This window comes from Candoia aspera, chromosome 4 (assembly GCF_035149785.1).
Source record: "Candoia aspera isolate rCanAsp1 chromosome 4, rCanAsp1.hap2, whole genome shotgun sequence".
NCBI lineage: Eukaryota > Metazoa > Chordata > Lepidosauria > Squamata > Boidae > Candoia > Candoia aspera.
Window position 1 is genome coordinate 104284706 of NC_086156.1, and position 15201 is coordinate 104299906.

Genomic DNA, 15201 nt, shown 5'->3' on the forward strand with positions numbered 1-15201 from the left:
ATGGCATTTGCCGTTCATGAGATCAACAAGGATATGAAGCTGTTATCCAACATCACGCTAGGAATGGAGGTTTATGAAAACAATTTCAATCCATGGCTTGCCAGTGAGAGCATCCTAGAACTTCTGTTCCTGGAAGAAGGGAATCCCATCAACTACAAATGTGTCAGAAGGACCAAGAGAAAGCTCTTGGCTGTCATTGGTGGCCTCACCTCCCCAAACTCCATCCACATGGCCCATATTTTGAATGCCTACAGGATTCCCCAGGTAGGGGGATGTTACAAAAGTCTTATTGCCTCTTTTAGAGATGATCAGTCACTTTCCAGATCCTGCAGCCTCTCAGAATTTCTAACATTAAAGAATATGACTCAGTAAATTGAATGTCATCTCTTTTCTAATCATGCATGCTTGATTTTAATGCTTTAATTGTTTTTTCCCCAAGTAATCCTTAGTAGGATAGCCAAAGGCAAGAAATTGTGTGCCAATCCAAAAGATCAAGCCCAGTGCATTGCAGGGAAGAAATTATGAAAACCACAGTCGGAGAAAATATAATATAAATGGTATATTGATTGTGATCAGGAATATAGGACAGGACTTTTTACAAATATTTGGGAGAAATATCTTGGATTAAGATGGATGTTGGGGGCAAGTCTGAAGAATTTTATTTGACACAGAAAGAAGAAAGATCACGTTTTGCATCCAGGTTCTTTTCTGGAGTGGGCATTCATTATACATGGTGACATACAAAATCTGGAGTTATATGACCCTATTTCTCACTTTATTATCTTGCCCCTAAAGAAAAGTTTTCGCTTGATCTCCATTTAGACTGAAACGGGCCTTATTAGGTATAATCATGCAACTGCCCACTTCCCGAAGGAGTTCTAAGGAGGCATAAAGAATATTACAGGGTGAGAGAGTTAGATGTGTCACCTCTCTTGAACAAGATCTGTGGGACTTTTCCTACCAGACAAATATAGTCACCACATAGAAAGATCTCATATATACAGTTCATAGTTGGATGTCTTGATGGTAGAAAGAAGGGTGAGGTGAAAACTGCTCAGGACTCTTTGATTACAGAGCAAAATCATTAGCCACAGTGGTCAAAGAAGAAGAGCTCGCTTTGCATCAGTTTTCATTGGTAGATCCAGTGATCAGGAAGGATGGAAACTGAAGTCCACAACATTTCCCAGTAATGGACGGGGGCAGAAATTCTCAGGCTTTCATAGTACGAAGGTGATGATTTGCTTCTTCCATGCCAATTTTGATGGCAACCATTGGTTGTGTCTTGTTCAATGATAAGGTCAAAGTGTCCTGTCCCAGGACAAGCACACACAAGCACACAGAGAGGTGATTGCAAACTTCATGGAAATAATCTGTTTTGTGAAGCAAATAAACAAGCAGCAAAGGAAATGTGAGTGCAAACAGACACGCACACATACACACACTTAGAGCAGAGAAGGAGATCCCCAAAAGTCCAGCAAGCTTGCCTCAAAAGAGTCCCAATCCAAAATAGCAGGCACAAGAATGGTCAAGAGAAATCCAAGGGTCCAAACATTGAAGAAGATTCAGCAGTCGGTCCAGGCCCAGCGTCAAAGTAAAGCCACAAGGTTTCAATTCGGGCGTGAAGGCAACAGAATCTGGGTAAGAAACGTTTGTTGCCAAAGGAGATGCTTGAGCTTGCTGCTCTGCTTAAACAAAGCAACTCTGGTCTTGTGCACATGGAAGGGTCAGGGTCCTTTCTTGCAAGGAGCCTTGCAGAGCGCCTTTGCTCTGCTCTGCTGTCCACATGGCGAGCCCTTGCACTGGGGAGGAGGGCAACAGCTCAGACTCTTCATTTTCGAGACCGGCATCCAATAGTAAAGGAAGTATAGAAAAGGAAATGTCCTTCAGGAAAAAAAGATTCTCAGTTTCAATGCCTCTTTCTTCCATACAGCTCGGTTATGGCTCCTTTGACCCAGCCCTGAGTGACAAAAGGAGGTTCCCTTCCTTCTTCAGCATGGTCCCCAATGAAAACGTGCAATATGAGGGGATTGTTCACTTACTGAAACATTTTGGATGGAACTGGATTGGCCTTTTGTTACCAGATGATGAGAGAGGGGAAAGCTTTCTTCAAAATCTCCAACCAAAGCTCTTCCAGAATGATATTTGCATTTCTTTTAGGCAGTTGATCCCAGGAATGATAAATTCAACCAAATCATTTAAGGAGTCCTTTGTTGCAAAGTTAATGGAGATAATACATGTCTTGTCTCTGAAAAAAAACACTAATGTGTTGCTTGCTTCAGGGGATGTCCAGTCTATGGAGGGTTTACAGTGGACCCTAGATTCCTGTGAATTTGCTACGATGCGCCCAATTGATCAGAAGGTTTGGATTATAACCTCTCAGTGGGATTTCACTGCTGTTTCATTGCGTAGCAATAAATTCCCAGCACAAACCTTCAATGGTTCCTTATTCTTCTCAATGCATACAAACATGGTGCCACAATTTCAGGAGTTTCTTAATAGCATGCCCCATCTTTTAAATCCCATTCCTTTCTTCACTGTATTCTGGGGAGTTATATTTCGCTGTTTACTCCCTCCATATCGCAAAGTAGCAAAACGCTGCACTGGGAAGGAAGAACTGGGGAGACTCCCCAGCTCGCTGTTTGAAATGACCATGTCTGGAGAGAGCTACAACATCTACAATGCGGTTTATGCTGCAGCACATGCTTTGCAAGCAATGCGTTCAACCAGAGCAAAACCAGGTTTGCTGAGGCATCAGGATGGGGCAAATCTTTGGGAGGTTCAACCATGGCAGGTATGTCATCACTCTTGTAAGGACACCTGCCTAAGGGTTGAAGGGGACGTGGTGGGAAACAGTGGCATAAAGGCTGTGTATTTGTTGCTCTGCAGCAAGGAATTAAAGGTTAGGAATGACCTGGGTGCAATTAAGATTCTAATCTGGCTTCCTCATCCTGGAGAGTTTCCAACCCAACTGTTGCAGAATGAGCCCTTGTCTGGTTTGCTGCCATTTACTGGTTTATCCTGGTGTGGAGCCTTATCAGCCTTATTAGTTCTTTTGTTCTTTCCCGTGGTGGGGACAAATAGTGGAGATAATGGCACTTAGCCCACAAATTTAAGCTCTTACTCACATTGTTAAAATGATTAAATTTCCTGAAAGGTAATTTAATGTTTTCCATAGGAAATGTCCAATCAAAGATTCAGTGAGTGCTAGCTGTACAATCGTGGTAATTCCTTTCTCCTCTTTTAACATATTTTCTTCCAGTTATGATTTTTCCTCTTTCCTGTTTTCTCCTTTTGCTTGCCTTTTTGCTCTTTTTTCTTCTAAAAATGATTAATAATTTTATAAAAAAGAATGACTCACAACATCTTAGGTGCTGCAAGACTGATAGACTAATACCTGCAACCCATAAAATCGAAAATCGTTCAGTTGGTCTTCCCAACCTTCTTCATGCCTTCTCTCTTTCTCCGCCTGGCAATCGACTTTTATGTCCCTGCTAAAGAGCCCAGTGGCTGCTGCTCTGGGACGGTCTCCATGTACCCTGAGATAGAAAACCTTTATTTGAATATGTATTTATATTTCTCAGCCTTTGGCTAAGATCAGTGATATACTTCAACTGCCCATGCTTTGGTCTTCATGAAGAAAGATTGTGGGAGATCTCTGTGTATTTCCAAGGTCTAGTTGAAGGTGTTGTGCTGCTTTACCAGAAAGGGAATTGAATGATGTCTCTTGTTTTACCATCTTCTGCCTGTGAAAACAGCCCTTTGTATGTTACATCCCCTCAATAAGTTGCGGCTGCTGGACCAGCTTCTCTGGGCATAGAAATCAAGCAGGGCTGGGCCCAGAGTGTATGTGGAGGAGAGATCCCCAGAAATGCCACCAGCTCCTGATTAGATTGGGAATATGAAAAACAGATCCTCTCAAATCTTAATTGACAGAATTTCCCATTCAGATAGAGGGAACCTATTTGAATTATAACCATTTGGATGCATTCTCGGTTTTCTGTGCATTATAATACTCCACGACACACAGGATATCAATCAGTAAGGCCAGCTTCCAAGAACTCCAAGCATGCAAGGAATATTCAGGGAAGAAAGTTAGGAAGCCAGATTCAAAAGAAGTCCACCAAAGCTCTGTTTCAAGAACAAGGGCTATATGGAGAAGCCATTCGCAAAGTCTTCTGCCTTTCGTTTCCCCTCCCCCAAAATATAAGAGCATGCTTGTCCCCTCCCACTTTTGAGCAGAATGGCCTGTTTCCCCTGGAAACAGTATGTCTCATAAGACAAGGTTGAATTCTCTATTGAAAAAAAATCCAGATATGGTAAGGAAAATGCTGGATGTGATTTTACTTGAGAGGTGCCAGACTCAAAGCAGAATGGACCCATTGCAGCTCTCATAGGCTTCACTACAAGAAGTGAGCTGTGATTCTGAACAAAGCCAATATTCTGGAGAAGATTAGGATAATGTGAAAAAATTGGTTAGTTGAGAGGGAGCAAGTAGCTCTTGGCCACTCTGTCTTTATTGGAAAACTGACTGGATTCTTGTAAGACTAATGTTAGAAGAGAAAGAAGTGGAGGCCGGTCTTCAATGGAGAATAACTTCTGCAATCAGGCCATCATTGGTTGCCCATCTGACCGGATCCTGAATGGATGATGAGATCAGAGAGGCTCTAAAGCAGTGATGGAACAACTGAGGGACTGGGGGATGGAAGCTGAAGTGAAATACCACAGGCTGTTTTTCAAAGGAGTTGTTCCTGGCGATTTCCCTCCAATCACAAGAGTATTAAAGACTCTGGAATACGTAGAATGGAATTGTAGCATTGCGGATTTTCTTAGAATAGGCTGGATGGACAAATCCTTTCCCCTCTGCTACAATACACTTCTACTCATCCATAATTTCCCCAATTTATTGCACATTCTCTGTTGCTCATGGATACAGATGGTTTCAACCTGCTTTGCTTTATATATATTTTTTTGAACTTCTGCACTCATCTTACTCTAATTTTGCATTTTTCCTACCAAGAGAGGTGTACATGGTGTAAGTTATTTCAATTAGGAAATATATCTGTGAAAATATATCTGATGAATCCTCTTAAGAAATACTAGTGTTTTTTTCTGGAATTTCTTGGGTTTCTTAGCTATGGTCCTATGTTGCATTTTGTTTTTATTACAATGGTACCAAGGACAGAATCTTTCACTTTTCAAATATAAAGGTCAATTGATACCTACTAATCCCAGCCTGAACAGAATTCACCACTCCGAAAATAATCACCACTTTTCCCTGACAGGTTATTTTCCCATCTCATGCTTCCTGATCTGATCTCCCTTTCTCCCTGTCTTGAATCCAGCTTCACTACTTCCTGAGACGTCTTCATTTTAATAACAGTGTGGGGGATGAAATCTTTTTTGATGAGAATTGGGACTTTGACCCAGGATATGACATCTTCAACATTGTCACCTTCCACAATCAATCCTTCCAGAAAGTCCGGATTGGAAGGATGGACTCCAAAGCCCCCGATGGGAAACAGTTCAGCCTCAGTGAAAGCGCCATTGCATGGAATCACAAGTTTCAGCTGGTAGAACATTTAAGGATGCTTTTATTATACATAGTAGGCTACCATTTCTGGAGGAAGATATCGTTTGTCAGATTCCTTGAAAATAGACCAGTGAAGTATCTTGATCTTGCCCTGGAGCCTCATGGTTTTGCTGCATATCTGGGTTTGCCTTTATGAAAATATCGGCAGGGATGATATTTATTTCTGATTTCTGAATTGCTCCATTTGCTACTGATTTTAAAAATTTCTGTGAGATATGTCTTAAAAAGAAGCAGAAGAGCTGTAAGGAGAAAGAGTACTAAAAAACCTGAAGAATCTTCACTGTGAATGTTTATAATGTAATGAAAAAATATGAGCATGATGAGACATCCCTATTCTTATTCAAAGAAATAAATAGAGATACAGAGAAACCCAGTGAACGTGCTTGCATTGAGGAAAACCATAAGACGTTTCCTAAGATTTTCTTCATTTTCCCCAAAGTAAAAAAGTTGTGCAGATATTATTTATCTCCTTCTGTACTTCCAGATTTAAACCCAGTCTTAGGTCTCTTTGTCCATGCCAAATTATATGGTGAGTGCATCAGCAAACAAAGGAAAATAAACATAGGTTTCAGAAAGAAACAGGCTTTGCTACTGGGGGGTGCCAATTTCAATTCCGTTTATTCCAGCCGTAGACCGGTACAAGCAGAGTGCTCAGCGAGTGCATATAAATCTACCTTAATCAATATTCAATGAAGTAAAATTTAAGACAACATTAAAGTCTTAATTTATAAATCAACCTAGCTAAGCACCTTGAGTGAGGTTCAGGTTTATATTTAAAGTATAAAATAAACACTAACTTTATATCAGTATAATAAAGTCTAAAATTACAAAGAGGTGATAATATCTAAACTTTAAATGAATCACAACTGCATAGAATGCATCTGACTGGTGGAAAATTGGCCCTTCAAGCTGCTGCACAAAACTTAGCCACGTGTGCTGTAAGAAAAGGTAGTCCATCTATGAGCAGCAGCTGGGCATAGGCTGAGTCTGAGCAACCAGGAGAAGTACTAATCAGAGGTAGGATGAATCTGGTTTGACTGGCTCTCTAAAAGGTACAGTGAAGAGGAACGTCTTCTGGAGTTTCACAGGGGCAAAGCAATCAGTCAATGGTCCTTTTTTTTCTATTTACCATCTAATATTACAGAGGGGAGTGCATGACTGTGCCTTTTTTTTGTTGGCATGCAGAGTTACAGTGCTCACGGGGCTCCTAAGCTAAAAGAATGGAGACCGTCCCCAAAGGTTTCCATGTTAACGGTTCCATATCTTCCAAAATGATATGAAGGAATAGCAAACAGCAGTGTAAATGACCTTCCTACAAATAGTAGCACCTCCTAACATGAACATTATCCCTTTCTTGTTCATATATTGGTCTGGTTGATGCCAAGGAAATGAAAGCAGTCTGGTTTCTGTTATCTGACTCCCTTTTCTCTAGGGCCATTAACATACCCACCCACAAAGAGAGTAACCTCATATGTGAGGATATTAATTGTCTCCCACAATGCATGCAATCAAAAGAGAGAACATTTATACCCCAGATGTAGAAATTGGAAGAACGTCTATTTCCTTTCAGGCTAGACAGCAGGCTACAAGTGACTGAACACAGATTTTAACAAAATTTCTCTGTAGATTCATGGGGTAGGTATCACCTGCAGAGGCTACCATGCTATCTACTGTCTACTTTTGTGGTATAAACTCACAAATGAGCATGGACAGGGTTTGAGGAAAACTCAGAATACCTCCTAGAATATGGGATAGTTTTCTGTACAGTTGGAATTCCCAATGAACATTTTGATCTCAAAAGATTTTGCCAACTGTTGAATTTATTCAGTGAGTCCCCTATCTAATTTCCATGGCTTCCAATGAAGTGAAGACTTTCTGGAACTGGTTGAGGAATGCTACCTATAAATCTTCCCGATGATCTTTTTCAGGTACCTCCCCATGCCAGATGTGTGGTGCGCTGCCGCCAGGGGTACAGCAAGGCTGTTCAGGAGGGAAAACAAGCTTGTTGCTACCATTGCACAAACTGCCCCGAAGGAAGAATTTCAGTCCAAATTGGCAAGTGAAATCAATCAAATTGTCCAGTGGGACCTTCTAAAGCTTTCCATCTTATCCTTTCTTCATTTTTCCTAAGTTTGATATTGTAGCAAAAGAAAGGGATTTATTCTAATCTATCTAGAATGATGTTGGCACTAAGTTGTAGTAGCTTTTTTTTTTAAAGGGGGTAATTTAAATACTCGCATATGTTCTCTATATAATGAGTGAGTGAGTTCCTCGACAGTGAGTTCCTACACCGTGTTGAAAGATGTAGCTGTGTTAAAGAACTGGGAAGGGGAAGATGGCCTTCAAATATTATGGAAAGGCAACTGCATACTTCTGTATTCAAGATAGCAAAGACTCTTTTGATACGGATTAAGAAAGTATTATTGTGTGAGTGGAATGGGGTACGTGAGGGACATCAGCAGAAGAGATTTCCCTAAGTTTGCTCAGTAAAACCATCTCTCCTTGGAAATGACAAGGCCTTGCTTATTCATTTCAGATGCAGACCGATGTGAGAGATGCCCAGAAGATCACTACTCAAATGCAGAAAAAGACCAGTGTCTTCCCAAAAGGTTCAGCTATTTATCCTTCAGTGAACCCTTGGGAGTCACTCTGACTTCCTTGAGTCTTTTCTTTTCAGCAACGGTCATTTTAGTGGCAGTAACTTTCCTCCTGCACTGGAACACACCCATTGTCAAAGCCAACAACAGGAACATCACATGCATCCTTCTCTCCTCTCTCCTTCTTTGTTTTCTATGCTCCTTTATGTTTATTGGGTGGCCTGGGGAAGTGACTTGCCTTCTCAGGCAAACTCTTTTTGGCACCATTTTCTCCATCTCTGTTTCCTGTGTCTTGGCAAAGACCATCATGGTAGTTTTGGCCTTCCTGGCCACTAAGCCAGGAAACCGGATGAGGAAATGGTTAGGGAAAAAACTGGTGGGATCTGTCATAGCCCTCTGTGCCTGTATTCAAGTGGTTATCTGTGTAGTATGGATGGCTACGTCTTCTCCCTTCCCGGAGTTGGACATGCACTCCCAGACTGATGAGATCATTGTGCAATGTAACAAAGGCTCCGATTCCATGTTCTACATTGTCCTGGGCTATTTGGGGCTATTGGCCAGCATCAGTTTCACTGTGGCTTTCTTTGCCAGAAAATTGCCTGATACCTTTAATGAGGCCAAGCTGATCACCTTCAGCATGCTTGTGTTTTGCAGCATTTGGCTGTCCTTCATCCCAGCCTATCTGAGCACCAAAGGAAAACACATGGTGGCTGTGGAGATCTTTTCCATCTTGGCCTCTACTGCAGGTCTCCTGGGCTGCATCTTTCTCCCCAAGTGCTACATCATCCTGTTGAAGCCAGATCTCAACACAAAAGAACATCTGACCAGGAGGATCTTTTAACAGTCAAACCCAACATGCTCTTTTTCAGCATTTTCCTGGTAACCATGAGCATCAATGGAGGAGGGCCCAAAAATGCTACATAGAGTAAAGGAGCAGGGTTTGATTGCTCAGACACAGCTTCTATTGTATATTGACTTTTTTTAAAAAAGCCTACCCCCGATGGTGATTAAACATCATTGAAAGTTCAATTGTTCCTCCTTTAATGTTCCAACAGGTATTCCCTTATGTCCATGTCTACATATTGTGGTTGAGATATATATTGCTGTTAATTCTTATTTGTTATTCTAAAAGGGCCCCACTTAATGATTTATTTTGCAACATCTGAACAGTTTTAAACATTTACACATTCATGGTTTCATTGAGTTCCATGGTTACACTGCACCTTTTATCATTCTGGGGGGCTAGAGAGAGCAAGTGTGGCTTGCGAAATTCACTGGCATTATAGACATGCCAGAACCATTTTCTGGAACATGAGTTCCCTAGATATTGACCAGGCTGACTCTAAATCATGTTCATTTGCCCCCTATACCTTCTTTGTTTTCTATTGGCACAAGGAGTAAATCCTGCCTCTTCAAGGGTACATTTGGAGGTGGGGTGATTTTAGTTCAGCTGGAAATGGGCTACCTATGGAAAAGTCTATATTCTGTGTATGCATTTTATTTATTAGTTTGTGAACCTGAATGCTTTATATGCAAATGGAGGCTGCTGTACACTTCAATGACAGAAAAAGAGCTGATAAGAAACCTTTCTACCATGAACTAACAATAAACCCTGCTCCTCAATCCAAAGTAATGTGAAATGCTTCCATGGGTCTCTTCTGCTAATGCGATTTTACATGGCTTCTCATATTAGTAGATGCTTTATTTGTCTATTTTTCGCATAACTGGAGTATCCAGATTAAGGCCTTGTGGAAAAATAATTGAACTTTAGATTCAGGGAACTGAAAGGCTTTTCGGTGATGGCCAAATACCTATATCTCACTCTTAGAGTGAGATGGGCAGTGGTGAAATTCAAAATATTAATTAATAAGTAGACAAATAAGTAAATAAATAAATATGTGGGTGTCCTCCAAGCTCAATGGCCTCTTCGCCTCAGCCGCACTGTGCAGGGAAGCCAGAAAGGCAGAGGTGGGGCAGGGGGGAGATAGACGGGTGGGAGGAACTGAAGTGGAGACAGTTTGTGCAGGGCGGGAAAATGTGATGGCGGGACTATGTGATAGTTGTAAATGCAGGCCAGTCGCCAAGTGCCTACATTTCGATCATGTGACGGTGGGGATGCTGCAATGGTTGTAACTGCAAGGACAGGTTGTAAGTCCATTGTTTCAGTACTCTAATGGCCCTGCTCCAGCTGCTCTAGACACTGAGCCACTAAGGCAGTTAACCTCAGCAACTTTAAGATGTGTGGATCTCAACCCGCAGAATTCCCCTGACAGCATGCTGTCTTGGGAATTCTTAGAGATAAATTCTCATATGGTTGCTCTAATGGTTTCCACCTCAGCTCCGATGGGGTTGGCACTGAGACTATTCCAGAGGGCTCTGGGAATCCAGCCTACTCCTTCTCCTCCATGGCTTCTAGCTGGCACTGCCACTATCAGTCTCCCCTCATTGTCCCATGGCTGCCCCTCTGAATCATCACCCCTTTCACTGGCAAGAAACAGGCAGATGTATGAGTGGCCACAGGGACAACTTCTTGGCTTCTACTGCTGGCCTGCTGGGTTGCATCTTTCTCCCCAAGTGCTACATCATACTGGTCAAACCACAGTTAAACACACACACAGAGACACAAACCATCTAAGATGATCGATTAATGGTCTAATCCAGACTTTTAATTTTCAGCATTCTCCAGGTGACCAAAAGCATCTATGGGGGACATCCAAAACAATCAATATGGCAGCCATCCCCTATGCACTGTAACCCTTCCCCAGTTGTGTTTTGCAACCTTGATGGTTATAACAAAGGGGCAAGGCTTTGATTCCTTAGTCACAATGTCTATCTTAAATTTTTTGACCCTGAGGATAATTAGACTTCATTGAACTGACTCTATTCAAGTGCTCCTCCTATAAATGTTGGAATAGATTTTCAATTTCATCCATGTCTCCATTGTTTAATTTATCTATAACTCTTGGTGTTAATACTTCATAGTTATTGTAAAAGGACCCCAGTAATTATTAATTTTGCAACAGATTGGGGGAGATGGATGGTGATATAAATTTAAATAATAAACAAACAAACAAACATCTAAGCTTTTAAAAATATTTGTAAACATTCATACAGTCATGGTTTTATGGAGTACCATGGTTGACCTGGAGTTTTCATTATTTCATGGATGTAGAGAGAGCAAGGGTGGTGTGGGCAATGTACTGTTCTTGTCGATTTGCCAGAACCAACGATATATGCAATGAGGAAACCCAATTCAATCCTTCTGAGACCACTCTTGACCTCAGCCTGACATTCCATATCATTCTGTTTTGGATGAGTGTCTGCTTAGTCAACAATGAGCCATGAACCTCCCAGCTCAAACCTCAATTTGGGGTATTCTTGTCTCCCATCTAACAAAGGCATCATCACCCCTTTCACTGGCAAGAAACAGGCAGATGTATGAATGGCCACAGGGACAACTTCCTGGCACCACCACACTGTGATGAGGTTCCCAGTGTGACGTGGCTACACGTGGGCATTGCAGCATACCTATCTACACAAATATTCCCCAGTCACCCAGCAACAAATTCCAAAAAACAAAAAAGCACAAGCACACTCCATCAACAGACTTCTGAAAAATACCCACCACAAAACTACCAAAGCGCTACAAAAACAATGCAAACAGCAAAAAACACTCAAACGTAACCCAACACAGAGAGCTCTCTCTAAACTCAAGAAAATTTCCAGGGTAATATAACATGTAAAGGTAAAATATATATTGTGCCAGTCAAAATTCAAGATGATTAAAATTACTTTAAGAATAAAAAACATGGTGAAGGAGATGGGATTTGTCATTTTGCTGAAATAAGTGGGAGGGGGCAAATACATGCATTGGGAAGTGTCTTCATAGTCCGGAGCTAATTGAGAGCTTTGCTGGGATGAATTGACCAGGGATATGAGGAACTAGAAATCAGGGTCTTGTGTCATTCTCCGACACAGTGGAGCCATTTGGCACAAGATTTTGATTTTCATTTTAGTACCGTGTTTATTGAGTCCCATCAAGGTTTGCTCTCCCTTGCACTTAACCTGGCAGAAATCTCTCTTGCTGTGTCCCCATGGCATTCCCTCCATCTCACCCCAGCCTTTAGGAGCATGAATATGGACAGTGATTTAAGCCATAGTTAGTTTCTGTGTTGTGAAAGGTACATTTCCCCATATTCAGACACTCTCCATGGGCCCTTTTTACTTGGGAGGAAGAATCACGGCCAGGAGTGACTGCGAACAGGAGAAGGGGAAACATCAGCAACAGGACATTGAATTCCATACCAAGACAATTTGCTGCCAACCCAAGATGTGGTGATATACACAGGACCCGGACAGGGAAGAGCCAGGTTCAGGTTCAGGTTCAGGTTCAGGTTCAGGTTCAGGTTCAGGTTCAGGTTCAGGTTCACGCTCAGCAAATTTGGTGCATTGGGGACAGTCACTTTCTCCTGGCTCAACCTACATATAAAATTACGATAAATAACATTAAAATAAATCACCCTAACATTATCTATTGCCCATTTGCCTAATAACCACATAGATAGGTCAATATACTTTTCCAGAAATGGGTTGAGTGTTAGCTTGTAGTACCTTCTTCAAGGACTTCAAGGGAGAGAAATGGAAGCAGAACTCTGACTAACAGCTCGCCTATTTTTGATTTTCCCTTGGTGCTAGACTCATATTCAGTGAAAGAACTTACCTGACTTACCCTATCCTTTCTTTTCTAAGAATGTCTGAAATGTAAACTCAGGATGAAGAGGCCTTCTTGGAGATAAATGTATATCCTTGGAATTGTACTCTCCCTGATTTCCTGTCACATTAAAGAGAGTTTGGGGGGAAGGTGTTGAATTGCTCTGTTTTTTGCTCTGTGGTTGTTAAGAGAATCAGACCGAATTTGATGACCTTTCTTGCGGTGGCTGTTAAGTGAATCACCGCAGGCATTAGGCAAACCACATGGTTGTTAAGTGAATCACGGGGTTCCTCATTGATTTTACTTGCCAGAACCAGTTGGAATGGTCGAAAATGTCAATCATGTGACCATGGGGCACAGCAATGGTCATAAAAGCGAACCAGTTGCCAAGGGCCCAAATTGTGATCAGGTGACTATGGGGACACTGCAACGGTTGTAAGTGCGAGAACCAATCATAAGTCAGTCTTTTTCAGCACCGTCATAAGTCCAAACCGTTACTAAAGAAATGGTTCTTAAACAACGACTATCTGCATAGTACACCAGAGATTGCCAACCAAGCTACCAAGAGCTAGAGTTGAATTTTTAATGTAAGAAGGCCAGACCTGTCTCTTTTAAAAAAGAATTTATTGAATTTAAAGCAAAGATAAAAACTACAAAAAGGAAAAAAAACTACAAAAAGAAAAAAAGAAAAACTAAAAAAGTGAGAAACACAAGAAAAAAGATTTTTTGACAATTGCATAGAAAGGTGACTTCTGACTTTCGACAGGCAGAATATACAGCAGTTTCCATAATCAAACTCTTAGGTAAAGGTAAAGGTTTCCCTTGACGTAAAGTCCAGTCGAGTCCGACTCTAGGGGGCGGTGCTCATCTCCGTTTCTAAGCCGAAGAGCTGGCGTTGTCCGTAGACATTTTTCCAGGTCATGTGGCCAGCATGACTCAAACTCTTACTGTATATCAAACCAAGATCACATTATTTCTATAAATCCTTCCATGAACACATATACAAATCACTAATGCAATTGCTCCTTCCATTTATATAAATTATACGTATACATATATATATATTATAAATTTCTAAATCAGATTCCCTCTCCCATAAAACAACATTAATTTAATTATTTCCTCTCCCCACTATTGTCTATATTTCTGTCCACTATAATAAAAATCAAATTCTAAAAACATATGAATTGTCTACTTTTAAAATTAATAAAACTACAGCCATCTTAATCCTACTAAACCTAAAAACTAAGCAGTTATTATTATACCTGATGAATACCTTATAAGGCTTACAAATCAAACAAACCTTAAGAAAAATGGAATAAATCTTAATTCAAATCATTAAAGAGAAATAAATCATAACAGCCTCATTATCCATCCACTTACACATTCTGAATTGTACCCCACCTCAAAGTATACCAAAGCATTTACATATCTCCCTCTTTCACCCAAGGCAATTTCTTGCAAAAATCCAACAGCCCAAATGCCCCCCCTTGAAAGCTCAGACTTCTCAACAAAAAAACTCCCACAAAGCAGATTCTCTTTGTATATTCTGTGTATATTCTGTGTATGCATTTTATTTATTAGTTTGTGAACCTGAATGCTTTATATGCAAATGGGGGCTGCTGAAAACTTCAGTGATAGAAAAAGAGCTGATAAGAAACCTTTCCACCGTGAACTAACAACAAAACCTGGTCCTCAATCCTGCATAATGTGAAATGCTTCCATGGGTCTCTTCTGCTGATAGAATTTTACATGGTTTCTCACATTAGTAGATGCTTTATTTGTCTATTTTTGGCATAACTGGAGGATCCAGATTAAGCCCTTGTGGAAATAAAACTGAACTTTCGATCCAGGGAACTGAAAGGCTTTTCTGTGATGGCCAAATATCTATAGCTCACTCTTTCAGTGAGATGGGCGTGGTGAAATTCAAACTATAAATAAATAAATATGTGGGTGTCCTCCAAGCTCAAGGGGCTCTTCACCTCAGCCATGCTGTGCAGGGAAGCCAGAAAGGCAGAGGTGTGGGGGGGAGATAGACAGGTGGGGGTATCTGAAGTGGAGACAGTTTGTGCAGGGCAGGATAACGTGACCGCAGGACTCTGTGACCGTCGAAAATGCAGGCAGGTCGCCAAGTGCCTGAATTTTGATCATGTGACTGTGGGGATGCTGCAGTGGTTGTAACTGCAAGTGTCATGAGCACAGATGGTGAGCAGGAGGGGGCCCCTATCCAGGGTGGAAAACTCATGCGTAGTAGTGAGAATTTGAGCTGTCATTCAAAGAGACACAGAACAGAACCGCCTTGA

At 41.2% G+C, this 15201-nt stretch overlaps 1 protein-coding gene across 1 annotated transcript; it reads left to right on the plus strand.

Annotated features, from left to right (window-relative positions):
- LOC134496825 (vomeronasal type-2 receptor 26-like) lies at positions 1 to 9028 on the plus strand. The gene is made up of 4 exons (XM_063302538.1): positions 1 to 264; positions 5343 to 5570; positions 7519 to 7645; positions 8127 to 9028. The coding sequence occupies exons 1-4, from the start codon at positions 1 to 3 to the stop codon at positions 9026 to 9028; spliced, it is 1521 nt and encodes a 506-aa protein (XP_063158608.1).
- Positions 9029 to 15201: the final 6173 nt, after the last annotated feature.

Excerpts from the sequence above, each read along its gene's own strand:
- LOC134496825 (XM_063302538.1), top strand. The coding sequence starts at position 1 with ATGGCATTTGCCGTTCATGAGATCAACAAGGATATGAAGCTGTTATCC. Across the intron at positions 265-5,342 it reads ATGCCTACAGGATTCCCCAG|CTTCACTACTTCCTGAGACG; the intron begins GTAGGGGGATGT and ends TCTTGAATCCAG. Across the intron at positions 5,571-7,518 it reads GGAATCACAAGTTTCAGCTG|GTACCTCCCCATGCCAGATG; the intron begins GTAGAACATTTA and ends GATCTTTTTCAG.